The sequence below is a fragment of the Anomaloglossus baeobatrachus genome, chromosome 4 (genome assembly GCF_048569485.1).
Source record: "Anomaloglossus baeobatrachus isolate aAnoBae1 chromosome 4, aAnoBae1.hap1, whole genome shotgun sequence".
NCBI lineage: Eukaryota > Metazoa > Chordata > Amphibia > Anura > Aromobatidae > Anomaloglossus > Anomaloglossus baeobatrachus.
In genome coordinates, this window is record NC_134356.1 from 263,693,875 (window position 1) to 263,711,327 (window position 17,453).

At 51.7% G+C, this 17,453-nt stretch overlaps 1 protein-coding gene across 1 annotated transcript in view; it reads right to left on the minus strand.

Annotated features, from left to right (window-relative positions):
* Positions 1 to 17,453, minus strand: part of CEP83 (centrosomal protein 83) — a 101,995-nt gene that overhangs the window by 17,337 nt on the left and 67,205 nt on the right. The window contains exons 12-13 of the mRNA XM_075342442.1: positions 4,270 to 4,427; positions 1,834 to 1,963 (exon numbers count right to left, since the gene is read on the minus strand). Coding sequence (XP_075198557.1) covers positions 1,834 to 1,963; positions 4,270 to 4,427 — 288 coding nt within the window. The remainder of the gene's footprint in view (positions 1 to 1,833; positions 1,964 to 4,269; positions 4,428 to 17,453) is intronic.

The window sequence follows — 17,453 nt, forward strand, 5'->3', positions numbered from 1 at the left end:
CTGTATTCCTCCACCGGCAGAAGTGATTATAACAATGGCTGCCAGCGTTCTCAGAGGAGGAGGGGGCCGTGGGCGTGCCTAATAAAGTGCGGGAATCTGGTGCCCCGCAGTGCTCAGTGAGGGGGGAGGAGGATACCTAAGTATGCTCCAGCCCTCACCGCCGACGTGTAGTCGAGCGTCCCGCCCTTACCCCTGACTGGCAGGCCCGGGGGCGGGAGTTATTGTACTAGGCCGCAGAAGCCGGGGACTAAATTTAATAACGCCGGCCGGCAAACAGGCGCGGTCGGCGCGGTAGTCCCGGCGTCACAAAAAACACAGCGGCCGCTGCAGCGTCTGTTACACAGGCGCTCCATGCGCCGTCCCCAAGGGGACACAGAGTACCTCTTAGAAGCAGGGCCTGTCCCTGACGATACCCAGTCTCCTGTCCGTCAGATTCCCCCAGGGGCTGCGGAGGGAGCCCGGTCCCAGTGCATGGTTAGGATCCCACTTCTCCCAGAGCCTCTAAGGGATGGGGAAGGAAAACGGCATGTGGCTCCAGCCTTTGTACCCGCAATGGGTACCTCAACCTTAACAGCACCGCCGACATTAGTGGGGTGAGAAGGGAGCATGCCGGGGGCCCTGTGGGGGGCCCTCTTTTCTTCCATCCGATAAAATCAGCAGATGCTGCTGACTAAAATGTGGAGCTTGCGTGAATGTGTGCCTCCTTCAACACAAAGCATAAAACTGATGGGCCCGTGATGCACGGGAGGGTGTATAGGCAGAGGGGAGGGGTTACACTTTTTAAAGTGTAATACTTTGTGTGGCCTCCGGAGGCAGAAGCTATACACCCATTTGTCTGGGTCTCCCAATGGAGCGACAAAGAAAAAAATAAATAAATAGTAGGAAAAACGTCTGGTAGGTAAATTTTAAGCTTTACATCACCCAACTGATCTGAATGAAGTGAAGCTGTAATCTACCGACAACATATCCAGGAGCTGCAATCCATTTACAGCCCCCAAAACAATCCTGACAACAACTAACCTATCTTTAGAGGTGAAACTGTAAAAAGAAAATGTAACAAAATCTAATTACAGTGGAACCTTGGTTAACGAGAACAATCCGTTCTGGGACTGTGCTTGTTAACCAAGTTACTCGTTCAGCAAAGCAAGATTTCCCATAGGAAATCATTGCAATACAGACAATTCGTTCCACAGCGTGTTAAATGTCCCATCCTGGTCCCCTATTCTGTCATTCCACACATGTACAAACACACAAACACGTACAAACACACACAAACACACAAGCACACAAGCACGCACACGCACATATTATGCTCACCTTACCTTCCATCACCGGTCTCCTGGGACTTGCTGTTCAGTAGCACGGGTTGTGTATCGGGTAACCATCCCGACGAGGGAGGAACTTCCGCACCCAGAGCGCTGACGTCAAAGGCAGGAGCCGCTTGCCTCTGATTGGTCAGCGCGCTGCCTTTGAGTGGCGGCTGACAGCGGAAGTTCCTGCCTCGTCGCAAGGCTTGCTGATACACAGCCTGGAGCGGCGGCCTACAGGACCCAGGAGACCGGCGATGGAACGGAAGGTAAGGTGAGCATAATACTGTATGTGTGTGCGTGCTGTTTGTTTGTGTGTGTTTTGTGCGTGCATGTGTGTGTTTGTGTGGACTGCAAGTGCGGGTCAGAGCGCGGTGGATGTACGGAACCGGAAGTTTGTGCGGTGAGGATTTTGCTCGTACAGCAAGGCTTTCACGTAAACAGAGTTACAAATTTACAGGAAGCTTTGCTTGTTAAGCGAAATTCTCGTTAACTGGGTTACTCGTTAAGCGAGGTTCCACTGTACCTTCTTTTGGGCCTTAGCTGCTCTCTGCATTTTCTCTTTCCCTTGCTGGTATTTTTCTTGCAGCTGAGACAGCTCCTCACGTAATGTGTGTTTCTCCTGGAGCCATTCTACCTGGTGGCTTTCTAATTCTCTACATGACATAAGGAACGACAAAGTGGCCAGTTAGTTATATGCAACCTGTTTCAACCACATGACCCTTTTTGATACAGAAATAATGTTAAATATGCAAGATGCAGTACATTTTAAAAAATCTAATATATAAAGTTGAGTGTATGTATGTGTGTATGTATTTATGTGTGTATGTCCGCTAAAGGAATCCACACCGTCGCATTTACAATCACAACATTTTGCACAGACGCCTCATGTGACTCCGGGAACGTCATAGACTATGTTTTCATGGGAAAATTTAAGCCCACGCTTTACAGTTACTCTCCAAAAAAACTGCCTCCATTAAAACCAATGGAGCTGCGAGCTACAGGTGATTAATAGGAGCTGTAATGGGTTGATATAGGAACAAGATAAATTGTTAGTATGCAAAGCTTATGTGTGGGGTAATAAGATGTCGGTGGGGAGACGCATAGAGAGAGACAGAAAGAGACAGACAGACATAGGCACAGACAGAGTGAGAGGCAGACAGGGAAAGAGACAGACAGAGAAGACAGAGAGACAGACAATCAAAGACAGAGGCAGACAGGCACAGACAGACAGGGAAAGAGAGACAGAGAACGAGGGAAAGAGACAGACGGGGAAAGAGACTGACAGACACAGAGATAGAGAAAGACAGGCAGAGACTGATACAGAGACAGACAGAGAAATAGACACAGACAGACAGACATGGATAGAGACAAAGTCACACATGGATAGAGACAGACAGGGAAAGATACAGAGAGAGACAAATACACAGACACACAGAGACACACAGAGAGATAGACATACTGGGAGAAAGATAGAGAGACAGTTACTATCCCAGGCAACGCCAGGTACTACAGCTAGTTAAATAAATAAAAAAAAGGTCATACAAATTATGTAAAATTAAATATGGAATTCGCATGGAAAAAATTTTTAATCCACTCATTAAAAGGGGATGTCAATTACTAAACGACCCTTTTTCAAAGCTAAAGTACCCCAAATAAAATAAAATAAAAAAAAACCCAAAAAACTAAAACAGTCTCACTTTCTGGGCCCACCCACATCAGTTCAGTGATATAGAAACAAAGTCTTGTGGTCATGTGAAATTGTTACGTCATAACAGCTAATGAGCAGTCACTGATGGGCTGCAGCCTTCACACTTGAATCAGATGGAGCTCTTTATAGGCGTTCACTGCTCCTGCTTATATACACGTCTCTAATACAAAGACGCTCTCTGCTGACTCTGAAAATTCATTTTCTAAATTATAAGCAAAATATAGAAAACTAGAAGGTGGCCCGATTCTAATGTATCGGGTAGTCTAGAATGTGTATGTAGGTTAGCAGATTGAATAATAATGTAATGAATGGACTGGATGGGTTAGGTTTAATTTAGTATTCTTATAATTGTTTATTGGTTTTAAACTGACAAACAACAGAAGGAACAGTTTTAATAGATGAGTCTAATGTTTATTGATGTCCATGGCTTGTAATGAAAGAAAGCCATGAACAGTGTAAAGTTAAGTAAAAATATGCTGATGCTGTGATGTGGCCCAATGCTGGTATGTGCCCCCATCGTGGTGCAGCTACCATTCTGACATGTGCCCCCATCCTGCGGGGTAATGTGTGCGGTGGTCAGAGTGCAGGGGGGGTGGAGCCGAGCGGGGCCATGGCGCTGAGGACGTCAGTGCCGGGGACTGCATGGCTGGGGACAGGTAACTATCCAGGTGTGTGGGTGTGTGTTCGGGCTCTTTCACACTTGCATTAAGCGCAATCCCTCTCCTTCCTTCTACCCCCTCTCTCCTCTCCCCCCTCTCCTTCCTTCTACCCCCTCTCTCCTCTCCCCCTGCTTCCTTTTCCTCCTTCCTTCTCCCCCCCCTCCCCTTCCTTTGCCCCCTCCCCTCTTCTTCTCCGCCCCCTCCCCTCCTCTCTCCCTTCCCCTTCCCCTCCCCCTTCCCCTCCCTTTCATCTTTCCCTCCTTCTCCCCCTCCCCCCTTTTCCCTCCTTTCTTCTTCCCCTCCCCTTCCCTCCTCTCCCCCCCTCACCTTACCCTTACTCTGGTAACCATGGTACACAATCGGGTAACTATGCAAAGCGCTTTGCTTAGTTACCTGATGTGTACCATGGTTACCAGCGTACGCCGGCTCCCGGCACGATCCTATCAACACAAGGGTATGTCTCGGCTGGGATCCGGGTTTGGGCTCCCGGCGGTGCAGCAGTCACCTGGGAGTCGGGACTCCGTGTGGGTGCGGGGAAAGGTGTCAGGCGTCGTCCTGTCGCGCCGTAGTTCGTGCTGTTCAGTACTCTTACCTTTCTGTGTCCTGCTGGGCTTTTTCTGCCTGGCTTCTGGCACAGCGATTTTCTTGTTTAAGTCGCTCTACCAGCTCCCGAAGCTTCTCATTAGCACATAATAAATTGTTTTCTGACTCAGACAGCGAGAATACCTGAGTTTTTAAGTCACTGATTTCCTGCAAGTAAAAGAGAACAGAAGACATTTTTATTTTTACGTGATAAAGTGAATTACCTGACTCTTATCCATTATGACAAAATAGCATAGGTAAGCGGATTATTTCTACAATCTGCCATGTTATGTCTGTGGGCACAAGAATGGTGCCGACACAATAGTCAGCGGATGCCATCTATAACTAGCAGAAAACAGTCCTGATCCTGGACACTGTAGCTACAGAATGCATGTTTGACGGAAACTAAGACGACATGCATATGTTGAGTATTAAGTTAGTTTTTTTCCTCAGTATTTATAAGCCAAAACCAGGAGTGGGTAATAAATACAGAAGTGGTGACTCGATTCTATTATACTTTTCCTCTGATTGTTCCACTCACAAATAATGAGGTAAAAGAAACTCCCCAAATATACAATGTGTGCACATGACCTTACAAATACTGAGGTAAAATCTCACCAAATACTCAATATGTGCACGTGGCCTTACAAATATGGAGGTAAAAACTCCCTAATCAATGTGTGCACGTGGCCTTACAAATACTGAGGTAAAAGAAACTCCTCAAATATACAATGTGTGCACGTGGCTATTGCTTTAAGGCTATGTGTGCACACTGCGGATTTGTTTCTCCAGCGAAAAATGCACCTACCTGCAGAGCAAACGAACCAAAAACACATGCAGTTTTACCGCATTAGGCCCTGTGCGCACACTGCGTTTTTACCCGCGTTTTTGCTGCAGAAATTCCTTGAAAAAATGGTTGTAACATTTCTGCAGACATTCCCCAGCAAAACCTATGGAAAAAAATAAATAACTGTGCGTACACTGAGTTTTATTCTCAAGAAAATTCTTTCTGCAGAAATTCTTGAGAAAAAGAATGAGCATGTCACTTCTTTTCTGCAGGTACCTGCGTTTTTTGCCATAGATAATGGTAAAATAACGCAGGGACCAACCTGAGGAAAAAACGCACCAAAAAAGCATGCGTTATTGGTGCGTTTTTTGAACGCAGGTGCGCTAATCTTTCACTCAAGAAATTTCTTGAGAAAGAAGGGAATTTTGTTACTTACCGTAAATTCCTTTTCTTCTAGCTCTTATTGGGAGACCCAGACGATTGGGGTATAGCTACTGCCTCCGGAGGCCACACAAAGCACTACACTAAAAAGTGCTAGGCCCCTCCCCTTCTGGCTATACCCCCCCGTGGTATCACGGGTTCTCCAGTTTTAGTGCCAAAGCAAGAAGGAGGAAAGCCAATAACTGGTTTAAACAAATTAACTCCGAGTAACATCGGAGAACTGAAAAACCGTTCAACATGAACAACATGTGTACCCGCAAACAACAAAAAAATCCCGAAGGACAACAGGGCGGGTGCTGGGTCTCCCAATAAGAGCTAGAAGAAAAGGAATTTACGGTAAGTAACAAAATTCCCTTCTTCTTCAGCGCTCTATTGGGAGACCCAGACGATTGGGACGTCCAAAAGCTGTCCCTGGGTGGGTAAAGAAATACCGCATGTTAGAGCTGCAAAACAGCCCTCCCCTACGGGGGTGTCACTGCCGCCTGCAGGACTCTTCTACCTAAGCTGGCGTCCGCCGAAGCATAGGTATGCACCTGATAATGCTTGGTGAAAGTGTGCAGACTGGACCAGGTAGCTGCCTGGCACACTTGTTGAGCCGAAGCCTGGTGTCGTAATGCCCAGGACGCACCCACGGCTCTGGGTGAGTGGGCTTTTAGCCCTGAAGGAACCGGAAGCCCCGCAGAACGGTAGGCCTCTAGAATTGGTTCTTTGATCCATCGAGCCAGGGTGGCTTTAGAAGCCTGCAACCCCTTGCGCGGACCAGCGACAAGGACAAAAAATGCATCGGAACGGCGCATGGGCGCCGTGCGGGAAAAGTAGAATCTGAGTGCTCTCACCAGATCTAACAAACGTAAGTCCTTTCCATACCGGTGAACCGGATGAGGACAAAAGGAAGGCAAGGATATATCCTGATAAAGATGAAATGAAGATACGACCTTAGGGAGAAACTCCGGAATGGTGCGCAGCACTACCTTGTCCTGGTGGAACACCAGGAAGGGAGCCTTGGATGACAGAGCTGCCAGCTCAGACACTCGCCGAAGCGATGTGATCGCAACGAGAAACGCCACCTTCTGTGACAGGCGAGAAAATGAAACTTCCTTCAGAGGCTCGAAAGGCGGCTTCTGGAGAGCAAACTAGTACCCTGTTGAGATCCCATGGAACTAACGGCCGCTTGTACGGGGGTACGATATGACAGACCCCCTGTAGGAACGTGCGCACCTTAGAAAGACGTGCTAGACGCTTCCGAAAAAAACACGGATAGTGCCGAGACTTGCCCCTTAAGGGAGCCGAGCGACAAGCCCTTTTCTAACCCCGATTGCAGGAAGGAAAGAAAAGTAGGCAATGCAAATGGCCAGGGAGACCCTCCCTGAGCCGAGCACCAGGTTAAGAAAATCTTCCACGTTCTGTGGTAGATCTTAGCAGAAGTGGACTTCCTAGCCTGTTTCATGGTGGCAACGACCCCTTGGGATAATCCTGAAGACGCTAGGATCCAGGACTCAATGGCCACACAGTCAGGTTCAGGGCCGCAGAATTCCGATGGAAAAACGGCCCTTGGGACAGTAAGTCTGGCCGGCCTGGTAGTGACCACGGTCGGCCGACCGTGAGATGCCACAGATCCGGGTACCACGATCTCCTCGGCCAGTCTGGGGCGACGAGTATGACGCGGCTGCAATCGGATCTGATTTTTGCGCAGTACTCTGGGCAAGATTGCCTGAGGTGGAAACACATATGGGAGCCGGAACTGCGACCAATCTTGCACTAAGGCGTCTGCCGCCAGAGCTCTGTGATCGCGCGATCGTGCCATAAATGCCGGGACCTTGTTGTTGTGCCGAGACGCCATTAGGTCGACGTCCGGCACCCCCCAGCGGCGACAGATTTCCTGAAACACGTCCGGGTGAAGGGACCATTCCCCTGCGTCCATACCCTGGCGACTGAGGAAGTCTGCTTCCCAGTTTTCTACGCCCGGGATGTGAACTGCGGATATGGTGGATGCTGTGTCCTCCACCCACATGAGGATTCGCCGGACTTCCTGGAAGGCTTGCCGACTGCGCGTCTCTCCTTGGTGGTTGATGTATGCCACCACTGTGGAGTTGTCCGACCGGAGTCGGATCTGCGCTCTTTCTAGCCACTGCTGGAAAGCTAGTAGGGCAAGATACCCTGCCCTGATTTCCAGAACATTGATCTGAAGGGTGGACTCCTGCTGAGTCCACGTCCCCTGAGCCCTGTGGCGGAGACAAACTGCTCCCCACCCTGACAGACTCGTATCTGTCGTGACTACTGCCCAGGATGGGGGTAGGAAGGATCTTCACTGTGACAATGAGGTGGAAATACGCCACCATTGCAGAGAGTCCTTGGCCGTCTGGGAAAAGGAGACTTTCCTGTCCAGGGAGGTTGACTGCCCGTCCCATTGGCGGAGAATGTCCCATTGAAGTTGGCGCAGATGAAACTGCGCAAAGGGAACTGCCTCCATGGCTGCCACCATCTTCCCTAGGAAGTGCATGAGGCGCCTTAAGGGGTGCGACTGGCCTTGAAGGAGAGACTGCACCTCTGTCTGCAGTGAACGCTGCTTGTTCAGCGGAAGCTTCACTATCGCTGATAGAGTGTGAAACTCCATGCCGAGATACGTTAGTGATTGAGTCGGTGACAGATTTGACCTTGCCAAATTGATGATCCACCCGAAAGTCTGGAGAGTCTCCAGCGTAACATTCAGGCTGCGTTGGCATGCCTCGAGGGAGGGTGCCTTGACGAGTAGATCGTCCAAGTAAGGGATCACCGAGTGTCCCTGAGAGTGCAAGACTGCTACCACTGCTGCCATGATCTTGGTGAACACCCGTGGGGTTGTCGCCAGACCGAATGGCAGAGCTACGAACTGAAGATGGTCGTCTCCTATCACAAAACGTAGAAAACGTTGGTGCTCCGTAGCAATTGGCACGTGGAGATAGGCATCTTTGATGTCTGTTGAGGCAAGGAAGTCTCCTCGAGACATTGAGGTAATGACGGATCGGAGGGATTCCATCCGGAACCGCCTGGCGTGCACATGATTGTTGAGCAGTTTTAGGTCCAGAACAGGACGGAAGGAGCCGTCCTGTTTTGGAGCCACAAAGAGATTGGAGTACAAACCCTCGCCCTCGTTCCTGAGGGGGGACAGGGATCACCACTCCTTCTGCTCTTAGAGCGTCCACCGCCTGCAGCAGGGCATCAGCTCGGTGGGGAGGTGGGGCCGTTCTGAATAATGGAGTCGGAGGACGAGAACAGAACACTGTCCTGTGCACGTGAGCACAATGTCCGTCACCCACCGGTCTGTGACCTGTGGCAGCTAAATGTCGCCAAAGGCGGGGAAGTCTGCCATCAACCGCGGATGCGGAGAGAGAGAGAGAGAGCTGAGAGTCATGAGGAGACCGCCTTGGTAGCGGTTCCTCCGGCTGCCTTCCTTGGGCGTGATTGAGCCCGGCCGGAATCTGAGCCCGTCTGAGGTTTTGTAGCCCTTTTGCACGAGGACAATTGGGACCTGCCCGAGCTTGGGAAGGATCGAAACCTCGACTGTACTTTTAGGACAGCTATAATAGGGTAAGTCGCAGTGCAGACATTGCGGGGTTACGGACGCCTCTGCGGTACAGATGTACATGTGCTCAAGGCCAGCTGCGCAAGAACAGCTGAACAGGTTAGGTTGCCTATACGGCTGTGAATGCCGGAGCAACCGACACGCCGATAGCCTCCTAGACAGATTTCAACCAGAGTCCATCTGTCTGTGAATGGCAACTTTAAGTGAAGCCCCATCTCCAGTGCAACTATGTCTCTAGACGCAAGCCTGGAGATTGGAGAATCCACCTTTGGACCCTGGGTCCAGCGCTTGACCACGTCAGGGGAAAAGGGATAACGTGTATCTTTAAAAAACGTTTGGAGAAAACGCTTATCTGGTAAGCGTGGTGTTTCTGGACTGCTTCTCTGAAGTCAGCGTGGCCAGAAAAATACTCCATATCCGTTTGAGATACTGAAAAGGGACTTCTCCTGCTGTGAAGCTGACTCCTCCACTGGGGGAGCTGAGGGAGAAAGATCCAACCTTCCATTGATGGACGCTATAGGATCATTCCGTATGGCGTTACCATCCGGTGTATCCGGATTGAGAGCGATGTCAGGATCAAAGTCCTGGAGAGCTGCCTTATCATACAGAGAGTCCTCCTGGGACCCCCCCGTTCCAAATGAGGTTGGTCAGGAAGATTGCACATGGCCTGTCTGGACTGCAAGTCTCTATCTTATGACAATATATCTGTCGAAACTGCAACTCCGTCCCTGTCCTTGGACAGGGTTGACAGGTGGTTTCTTTGGCCACGACTAGTAGAGACCCCGGCAGACGAAGTGCTAGAGACCCCGGCAGACGAAGTGCTACAGGGGAGCATGCACACAATGGGACGGTGTCATGAATAGCATCCCATGTAGTAAAAACAGCACTGAAAATCTGTGTTGCTTTTTTGCCGCTGCCGACTAGCCATCTAGAAGTATATAGCCAAGAATGGTGACCGTACAGTGCAATGTATAGCATACAAGCATAAAGTACAAATGAACACTGCAGCACAAGCAATACAAGCAGCATAGAAAGCCTATGCCCTGGCACCCCTGCTCTTCTGCTGCTGTAGACTAGTCATCTAGGGGAATATAGCCCAGAAGAGTGACCATACAGTGCGATGCATAGCAGACAAGCACAAGTACAAATGCACACTGCAGCCCATGCAATACAAACAGCATAGAAAAAAACCTGTGCCCCAGCACCCTTGGTTTTCTGCTGCTGTAGTCTAGCCATTCCAGGAGAATATAGCTAAGACTAGCGACTGTACAGTGCAATGTATAGCATACAAGCATAAATACAAATGAACACTTCAGTACGTGCAATACAAGCAGCATAGAAAGCCTGTGCCTTAGCACACCTGCTTTCCTGCTGCTGATGTGTCGCTCTCCAAGCGGGCATATAGCGACCTATGCAGTTAAAATACACATGTACACACTGCAGTATATATTGGGGTCAGCACTATGTGTGCCGCTTACCGCCCGCCTATAAGCGGGTGTATGGTCGCCATAGTCCTGCCTGGTTGCCGAAAGTCCGAGCTCGTACTGCAGTAATGGCTGCCGGCGTCTTCCCCAGCTCGTGTGAGGAGGGGCGGGCCGTGGGCGTGCCCCAAGTCAGAGCGGGAATCCGGCGTCCGACAGTGTGCAGTGAGAGGGCTGGAGCATGTAAATAAGGCTCCAGCCCTCGGCGCTGCTGATTGCTCAGCGCCTGTCCCCTTCCCTGAGTGACAGGGAGGGGGCGGGAACGAAGCGGCACTAGGCCGCAGAAGCCGGGGACTGGATTTATAAGCGCCGCCGCCGTAAAAGCGCGGTCGGCGCCCAGTCCCCGGCGAACTACAAGTCCCAGCCGCGCCGCCGCTCCCGGAGCGTCCGGCGCGGTAGTTCCCAATACACAAAGTCACTCAGCAAAGCTGCAGTGACTGTAACCCTTTACTGTCCCCGGCGCACTAGCACACCCAGCAAGTCTGGAGTGTGCTGTGTCTGTGTGTCCGGGGACACAGAGTACCTGTAATGGTGCAGGGCCATGTCCCTGAACGGTACTCCAGCTCCGTATCCAGCAGGTTCAAATGGGTCTGTGGATGGAGCCCGGCGTCAGAGCTTTGAGGCCGGCAGGATCCCACTTCCTCAGAGCCCCTCAGGGGGATGTGGAAGGAAAGCAGCATGTGGGCTCCAGCCTCCGTACCAGCAATAGGTACCTCAACCTTACAACACCATCAACGGGTGAGAAGGGAGCATGCTGGGGGCCCTATATGGGCCCTCTTTTCTTCCATCCGAAATAGTCAGCAGCTACTGCTGACTAAAATCTGTGGAGCTATGCATGGATGTCTGACCTCCTTCGCACAAAGCTTGAAAACTGGAGAACCCGTGATACCACGGGGGGGTATAGCCAGAAGGGGAGGGGCCTAGCACTTTTTAGTGTAGTGCTTTGTGTGGCCTCCGGAGGCAGTAGCTATACCCCAATCGTCTGGGTCTCCCAATAGAGCGCTGAAGAAAATCATTTTTCTAGTGCGCACAGAGCCTTATGCTGCATTTTTGGTGTGGATTTACCACGTTTTTGCCTGCAATTTTTTAACATTGTCAATGGCAAAACGCAGGGGAAAAACGCAGAAAAACGCAGTAAAGAAGTGACATGCTACTTCTTTCTGCTGCAAAAATTCTGCAGCAAAACCTGTAAGGAAAAAGGCTCAACATGCACACAGCATTTTGGATTTCTCATAGACTTTGCTGGGGAAGGACTGCATGAACTTATGAACAAAAACCGCACCAATTCTGCAGCAAAAAAACCGCAGCAAATCAGTGGCAAAAAAACGCAAGGTGCGCACAGGGCCTAAAAAAGAGAATTTTGTTTACTTACCGTAAATTCTTTTTCTTATAGTTCCGTCTTGGGAGACCCAGACCTTGGGTGTTTAGCTTCTGCCTCCAGAGGACACACAAAGTACTACACCTAAAAGTGTTGCTCCTCCCTCCGAGCTTATACACCCCCTGGTGAGCCAGTCACAGCCAGTTTAGTGCAAAAGCTGAAGGAGAATAGCCACCCACAAGTAGAACAGAGCAAGAGCCGAAACAACCGGAGACTCTGTCCACGACAACAGCCGGTGATAACACGTGGAACAAGAAAATTGCCAACAGGCAACAGGGAGGGTGCTGGTTCTCCCAAGAAGGAACTATAAGAAAAAGAATTTACGGTAAGTAAACAAAATTCTCTTTTTCTTTATCGTTCCTTTGGGAGACCCAGACCTTGGGACGTTCCAAAGCAGTCCCTGGGTGGGAAATAAACAGAAAAACTAAGAAGTAGGCAGAACCTAACTTCACAAATGGGCGACAGCCGCCTGAAGGATGCGTCTGCCCAAGCTCGCATCTGCCGAAGCAAGAGCATGCACTTGGTAGTGCTTCGAGAAGGTATGCAGGCTACTCCAAGTGGCAGCCTGACAGACTTGTTGAGCCGTAGCCTGGTGCCTAAAAGCCCAAGAGGCACCGACAGCTCTGGTCGAGTGTGCTTTGATTCCCGGCGGGGGAGGCACCTGAGTACTCTGGTAGGCGTCCGAAATGGTCGACCTAATCCAACGGGCTAAGGTCGGCTTAGAAGCAGGGAGGCCCTTGCGCCGACCTGTGGTTAGCACAAAAAGAGAGGTGCACCGCCTAAGCGCAGCGGTGCGAGACACATAAATCCGGAGAGCACGCACCAGATCTAGAGTATGCAGCGCTTTTTCAAAGCGATGAACAGGGGCCGGACAGAAGGAAGGTAAGGTAATGTCCTGGTTAAGGTGGAAGGGAGAGACCACCTTAGGAAGAAAGTCCGGAGTCGGACGGAGAACCACCTTGTCTTGATGAAAAACTAAAAAAGGTGACTCCGAGGAGAGCGCAGCCAAATCAGAGACTCTCCTGAGAGAAGTTATGGCAACCAGAAAGGCCACTTTCTGTGAAAGCCGATACAAAGAAACCTCCCTAAGAGGCTCAAAGGGGGCCTTCTGCAAGACCGTGAGAACCAAGTTAAGGTCCCAGGGATCCAAGGGCCGCCGGTAAGGCGGAATGATGTGAGACGCGCCTTGCATGAAGGTGCGGACCTGAGCCAGCCGAGCGAGATGCCGCTGGAACAGAACTGACAGAGCTGAAACTTGTCCCTTGAGAGAGTTGAGGGACAGTCTTAGCTGCAGACCGGACTGTAGAAAAGACAGAAGGTCGGCAAGGAGAATGGCCAAGGAGGATGGCCGTTAGAGCGACACCAGGATAGGAAAATTTTCCAAGTCCTGTGATAGATCTTAGCGGAGGAAGACTTGCGGGCCCGAGTCATAGTGGAGATGACTTCAGGAGGAATACCAGAAGCCGTCAAAATCCAGGACTCAAGAGCCACGCCGTCAATTTGAGAGCCGCAGAATTCGGGCGGAAAAACGGACCTTGCGAGAGAAGGTCTGGACGGTCCGGGAGATGCCACGGCATCTCTACGGACAGTTGGAGCAGGTCCGGATACCAAGCTCGCCTGGGCCAGTCCGGTGCAATGAGGATGACTCGACGGCCCTCCATTCTGATCTTGCGCAGGACTCTGGGCAAAAGAGCTAGAGGGGGAAACACGTAGGACAGACGAAACTGGGACCAGTCCTGAACCAGAGCGTCCGGGCGAAGGCCTGAGAATCGTGGGAGCGAGCCACGTAAACAAGAACCTTGTTGTTGTGACGGGATGCCATTAGGTCCACGTCCGGAATGCCCCATTTGCGGCAGATCGACTGAAACACTGCCGGGTGCAGGGACCACTCGCCACCGTCCACGCTTTGACGGCTGAGATAATCTGCCTCCCAGTTGTCCACGCCTGGGATGTGGACTGCGGATATGGTGGACCTGGAGTCCTCCGCCCATTGAAGAATGCGTTGTACCTCCATCATTGCCAGGCGGCTGCGTGTCACGCCTTGATGATTGATGTAGGCAACCGCTGTCACGTTGTCTGACTGGACTCGAATGTGCCTGCCCGCCAACAGGTGGTGAAATGCTAGGAGAGCTAGAAGCACGGCTCTGGTTTCCAGCACATTGATTGAAAGGGCTGACTCAGACGGAGTCCAAGTGCCCTGTGCTCTGTGGTGGAGACATACCGCTCCCCAGCCGGATAGACTGGCATCCGTGGTGAGCATCACCCAGGACGGGGCCATGAAGGAGCGCCCTTGGGACAGGGAGAGGGGCCGAAGCCACCACTGAAGAGAGCTCCTGGTCCGTGGCGACAGAGCCACCAACTTGTGTAAGGAGGAAGACCGCTTGTCCCAACAGCGGAGAATGTCCAGCTGCAGGGGGCGCAGATGGAACTGGGCAAAGGGAACAGCCTCCATGGACGCCACCATTTGACCCAGCACCTGCATCAGACGCCTGAGGGTATAACGGCGGGAACTCAGGAGAGAGCGCACCGCCAGCTGGAGTTACAGCTGTTTGTTTAAGGGCAACTTCACAAGTGCCGGCAGAGTCTCGAACTGCATCCCTAGGTACGTGAGACTCTGGGTCGGAGTCAGAGTGGATTTGGGAAGATTGACAAGCCACCCGAATTGGGCTAGAGTGGCAAGAGTGAGCGAGACACTCCGCTGACAGTCTGCGCTGGATGGAGCCTTGACTAGAAGGTCGTCCAGGTAAGGGAGCTCTGCCAACCCCTGGAGGTGCAGAACCGCAATCACTGCTGCCATGACCTTGGTGAATACCCGAGGGGCCGTGGCTAACCCGAAGGGAAGAGCCACGAATTCGACATGATCTTCTCCTATTGCAAAACGTAGCCAACGCTGGTGTGAAACTGCAATTGGCACATGTAGATAGGCATCTCTGATGTCGATGGATGCCAGGAAATCCCCTTGGGTCATTGAGGCAATGACTGATCGCAGAGACTCCATGCGAAAGTGCAGCACCCGAACATGCTTGTTGAGAAGCTTGAGATCTAGGATGGGCCGGACGGTACCGTCCTTTTTGGGAACTAGGAAGAGGTTTGAGTAAAAACCTCTGAACCGTTCCCGGGCGGGAACTGGTACAATTACTCCGTTGGCCTGCAAGGCTGCCACGGCCTGTGAGAAGGCGGCGGCCTTGGAGCAGGGGGGCGTTGAGAGAAAAAATCTGTTTGGCGGGCTGGAAGAGAATTCTATCCTGTAGCCGTGAGAGATGATATCTCTCACCCACTGATCGGAGACTTGTTGAAACCAAGCGTCGCCAAAGTGGGAGAGCCTGCCACCGACTAAGGATGTTGCTGGAGCGGGCAGAGAGTCACGAGGAGGCTGCCTTAGTGGCAGAACCTCCTGCAGTCTTCTGTGGACGCGCTTTTGGGCGCCAGTTGGATTTCTGGTCCTTAGCTGAGTTAGCGGACGAGGCGGAGGGCTTAAAGGATGACCAGTTGGAGGAATGAAAGGAGCGAAACCTCGACTGATTCCTACCCTGGACAGATTTCCTGGTCTTGGTTTGTGGCATGGAAGTACTCTTCCCGCCAGTAGCTTCTTTAATAATTTCATCCAGCTGTTCACCGAACAGCCGGGAACCAGCAAAAGGGAGCCCAGCAAGGTACTTCTTTGAAGAAGCATCTGCCTTCCACTCTCGAAGCCACAAGATCCTGCGGATAACGAGGGAATTAGCTGAAGCCACCGCAGTGCAGTGAGAAGCCTCTAGCATGGCAGACATGGCATAAGATGAAAAAGCTGAAGCTTGAGAAGTTAAGGCAACCATCTCGGGCATAGATTCCTTGGTGAGGGAATGCATCTCCTCTAGAGAAGCAGAGATGGCTTTGAGAGCCCACACTGCTGCAAAAGTTGGGGAAAACGCGCCCCCCGCCGCTTCATACACGGATTTGGCCAGAAGGTCAATCTGACGGTCAGTGGAATCCTTAAGGGAGGTGCCATCAGCCACCGACACAACGGTCCGGGCTGAGAGCCTAGACACCGGAGGGTCTACCTTTGGGGAATGAGCCCACTCCTTGACCACCTCAGGTGGAAAGGGAAAACGGTCATCAGAACCACGCTTTGGGAAGCGTTTGTCAGGACAGGCCCTGGGTTTGGTCACAGCGGCCTGAAAACTGGAGTGGTTAAAGAACACACTCTTTACTCTCTTAGGCGAGGTAAACTGGTGCTTTTCTGCCAGAGAGGGTTGCTCCTCTGATACTGGCGGATTGAGATCCAGTACAGAATTAATGGAAGCAATCAAGTCACTAAGATCTGAGTCACCCTGGGAAAGATCAATGGGGTACATGGAGTTGGCCTCCGAGCCCCCTGTAAAGGCAATGCGAGTCAGCTCTTGAATCAGAGCCGCGGGATGAGGAGGGAGAGGAAACCCTGCGCCTCCTCTTAGGAGGACGGGGTCTGGGCCCTGATGATGAATCCTCTGTGAGCTCCGGTGGACGGAGGTCAGATGATAGAGATCCTAAGGGACCCTTAACAAGAGCAGTAGAGGCACCCTGTGAAGGGGGCTGATGCATATTCATCAAAGTCCTGGACAGAAGTCCCATGGACTCAGCAAAAGACTGGGAGATAGACCGAGAGAAGGACTCTACCCAGGCCGGGGGTTCAGCCACAGGTGCAGAAGCAGCCTGAGAGACCACTGGGGGTGAGACTCCAGGCTGTGGCACCGCCAAGTTAGAGCAGACATCACAATGTGGATAGGTGCTCGGTTCAGGCACCAGGAGCTTACATGCAGCGCATACAGTATAAAGCTTTGGAGCCTTGCTCCTCGTGTGAGACATGCTGCTGGAGTGGGGACTCTACAAAGAGAATGAACCCCAGGGAGTATATACAGAGGTCCACAACCAGAGACCGGCTGTGGCTTACCAGACCGCTGGAAGCGGTGTTGTGTGCCCTCCAGATCCCGAAGCCCGGACCCTCAATGCACAGCACCTCAGCAGGGATGCAGAGTGCAGAATGGCCCAGCACAGAGTGAAACCTGTCTAAGAAAATGGCCGCCGGAGCGAAGAGAGGGGACGGGACTTGGGGGTTTTCCTGTAGGAAAGCGGGATCTGGAGGGCCATAGAGACCTGCAGGGGAGGAGACACGCACAGCAATGGGGAGTGTCCCTTCCCTGTGCAGGACGGCCGCCGGGAGGAGCCGTGCCTGTCCCTCTGCATGAGTGACATGCGAGGGCAGTAAACAGAAACTAGGCCTCCGGCAAAGCCGGGGCCTAAATTTGAGCGGCGAGGCCGACGCGCAGGCACCATCGGCGCGGTTCTCGGGCAAAAGCTAGAGAACCCGCCGGAAATGCCAAAATAAATACAGTAAGCACACTCTCCCCATACAATAAAGAACAGGGACCCCCAACATATGAACGTCTCAGGTACTTAGCTGCTGAGACGCAGGGCCAGGTCCCTGGGGATGAGTGTTCCGGTCCAGCAGAGTCCTAAAGGGCTGTGGATGGAGACCGGTCTCCTGCCAGGCATGGAGACTGCGCTGGCTCCCACTTCAAGCTAGAGC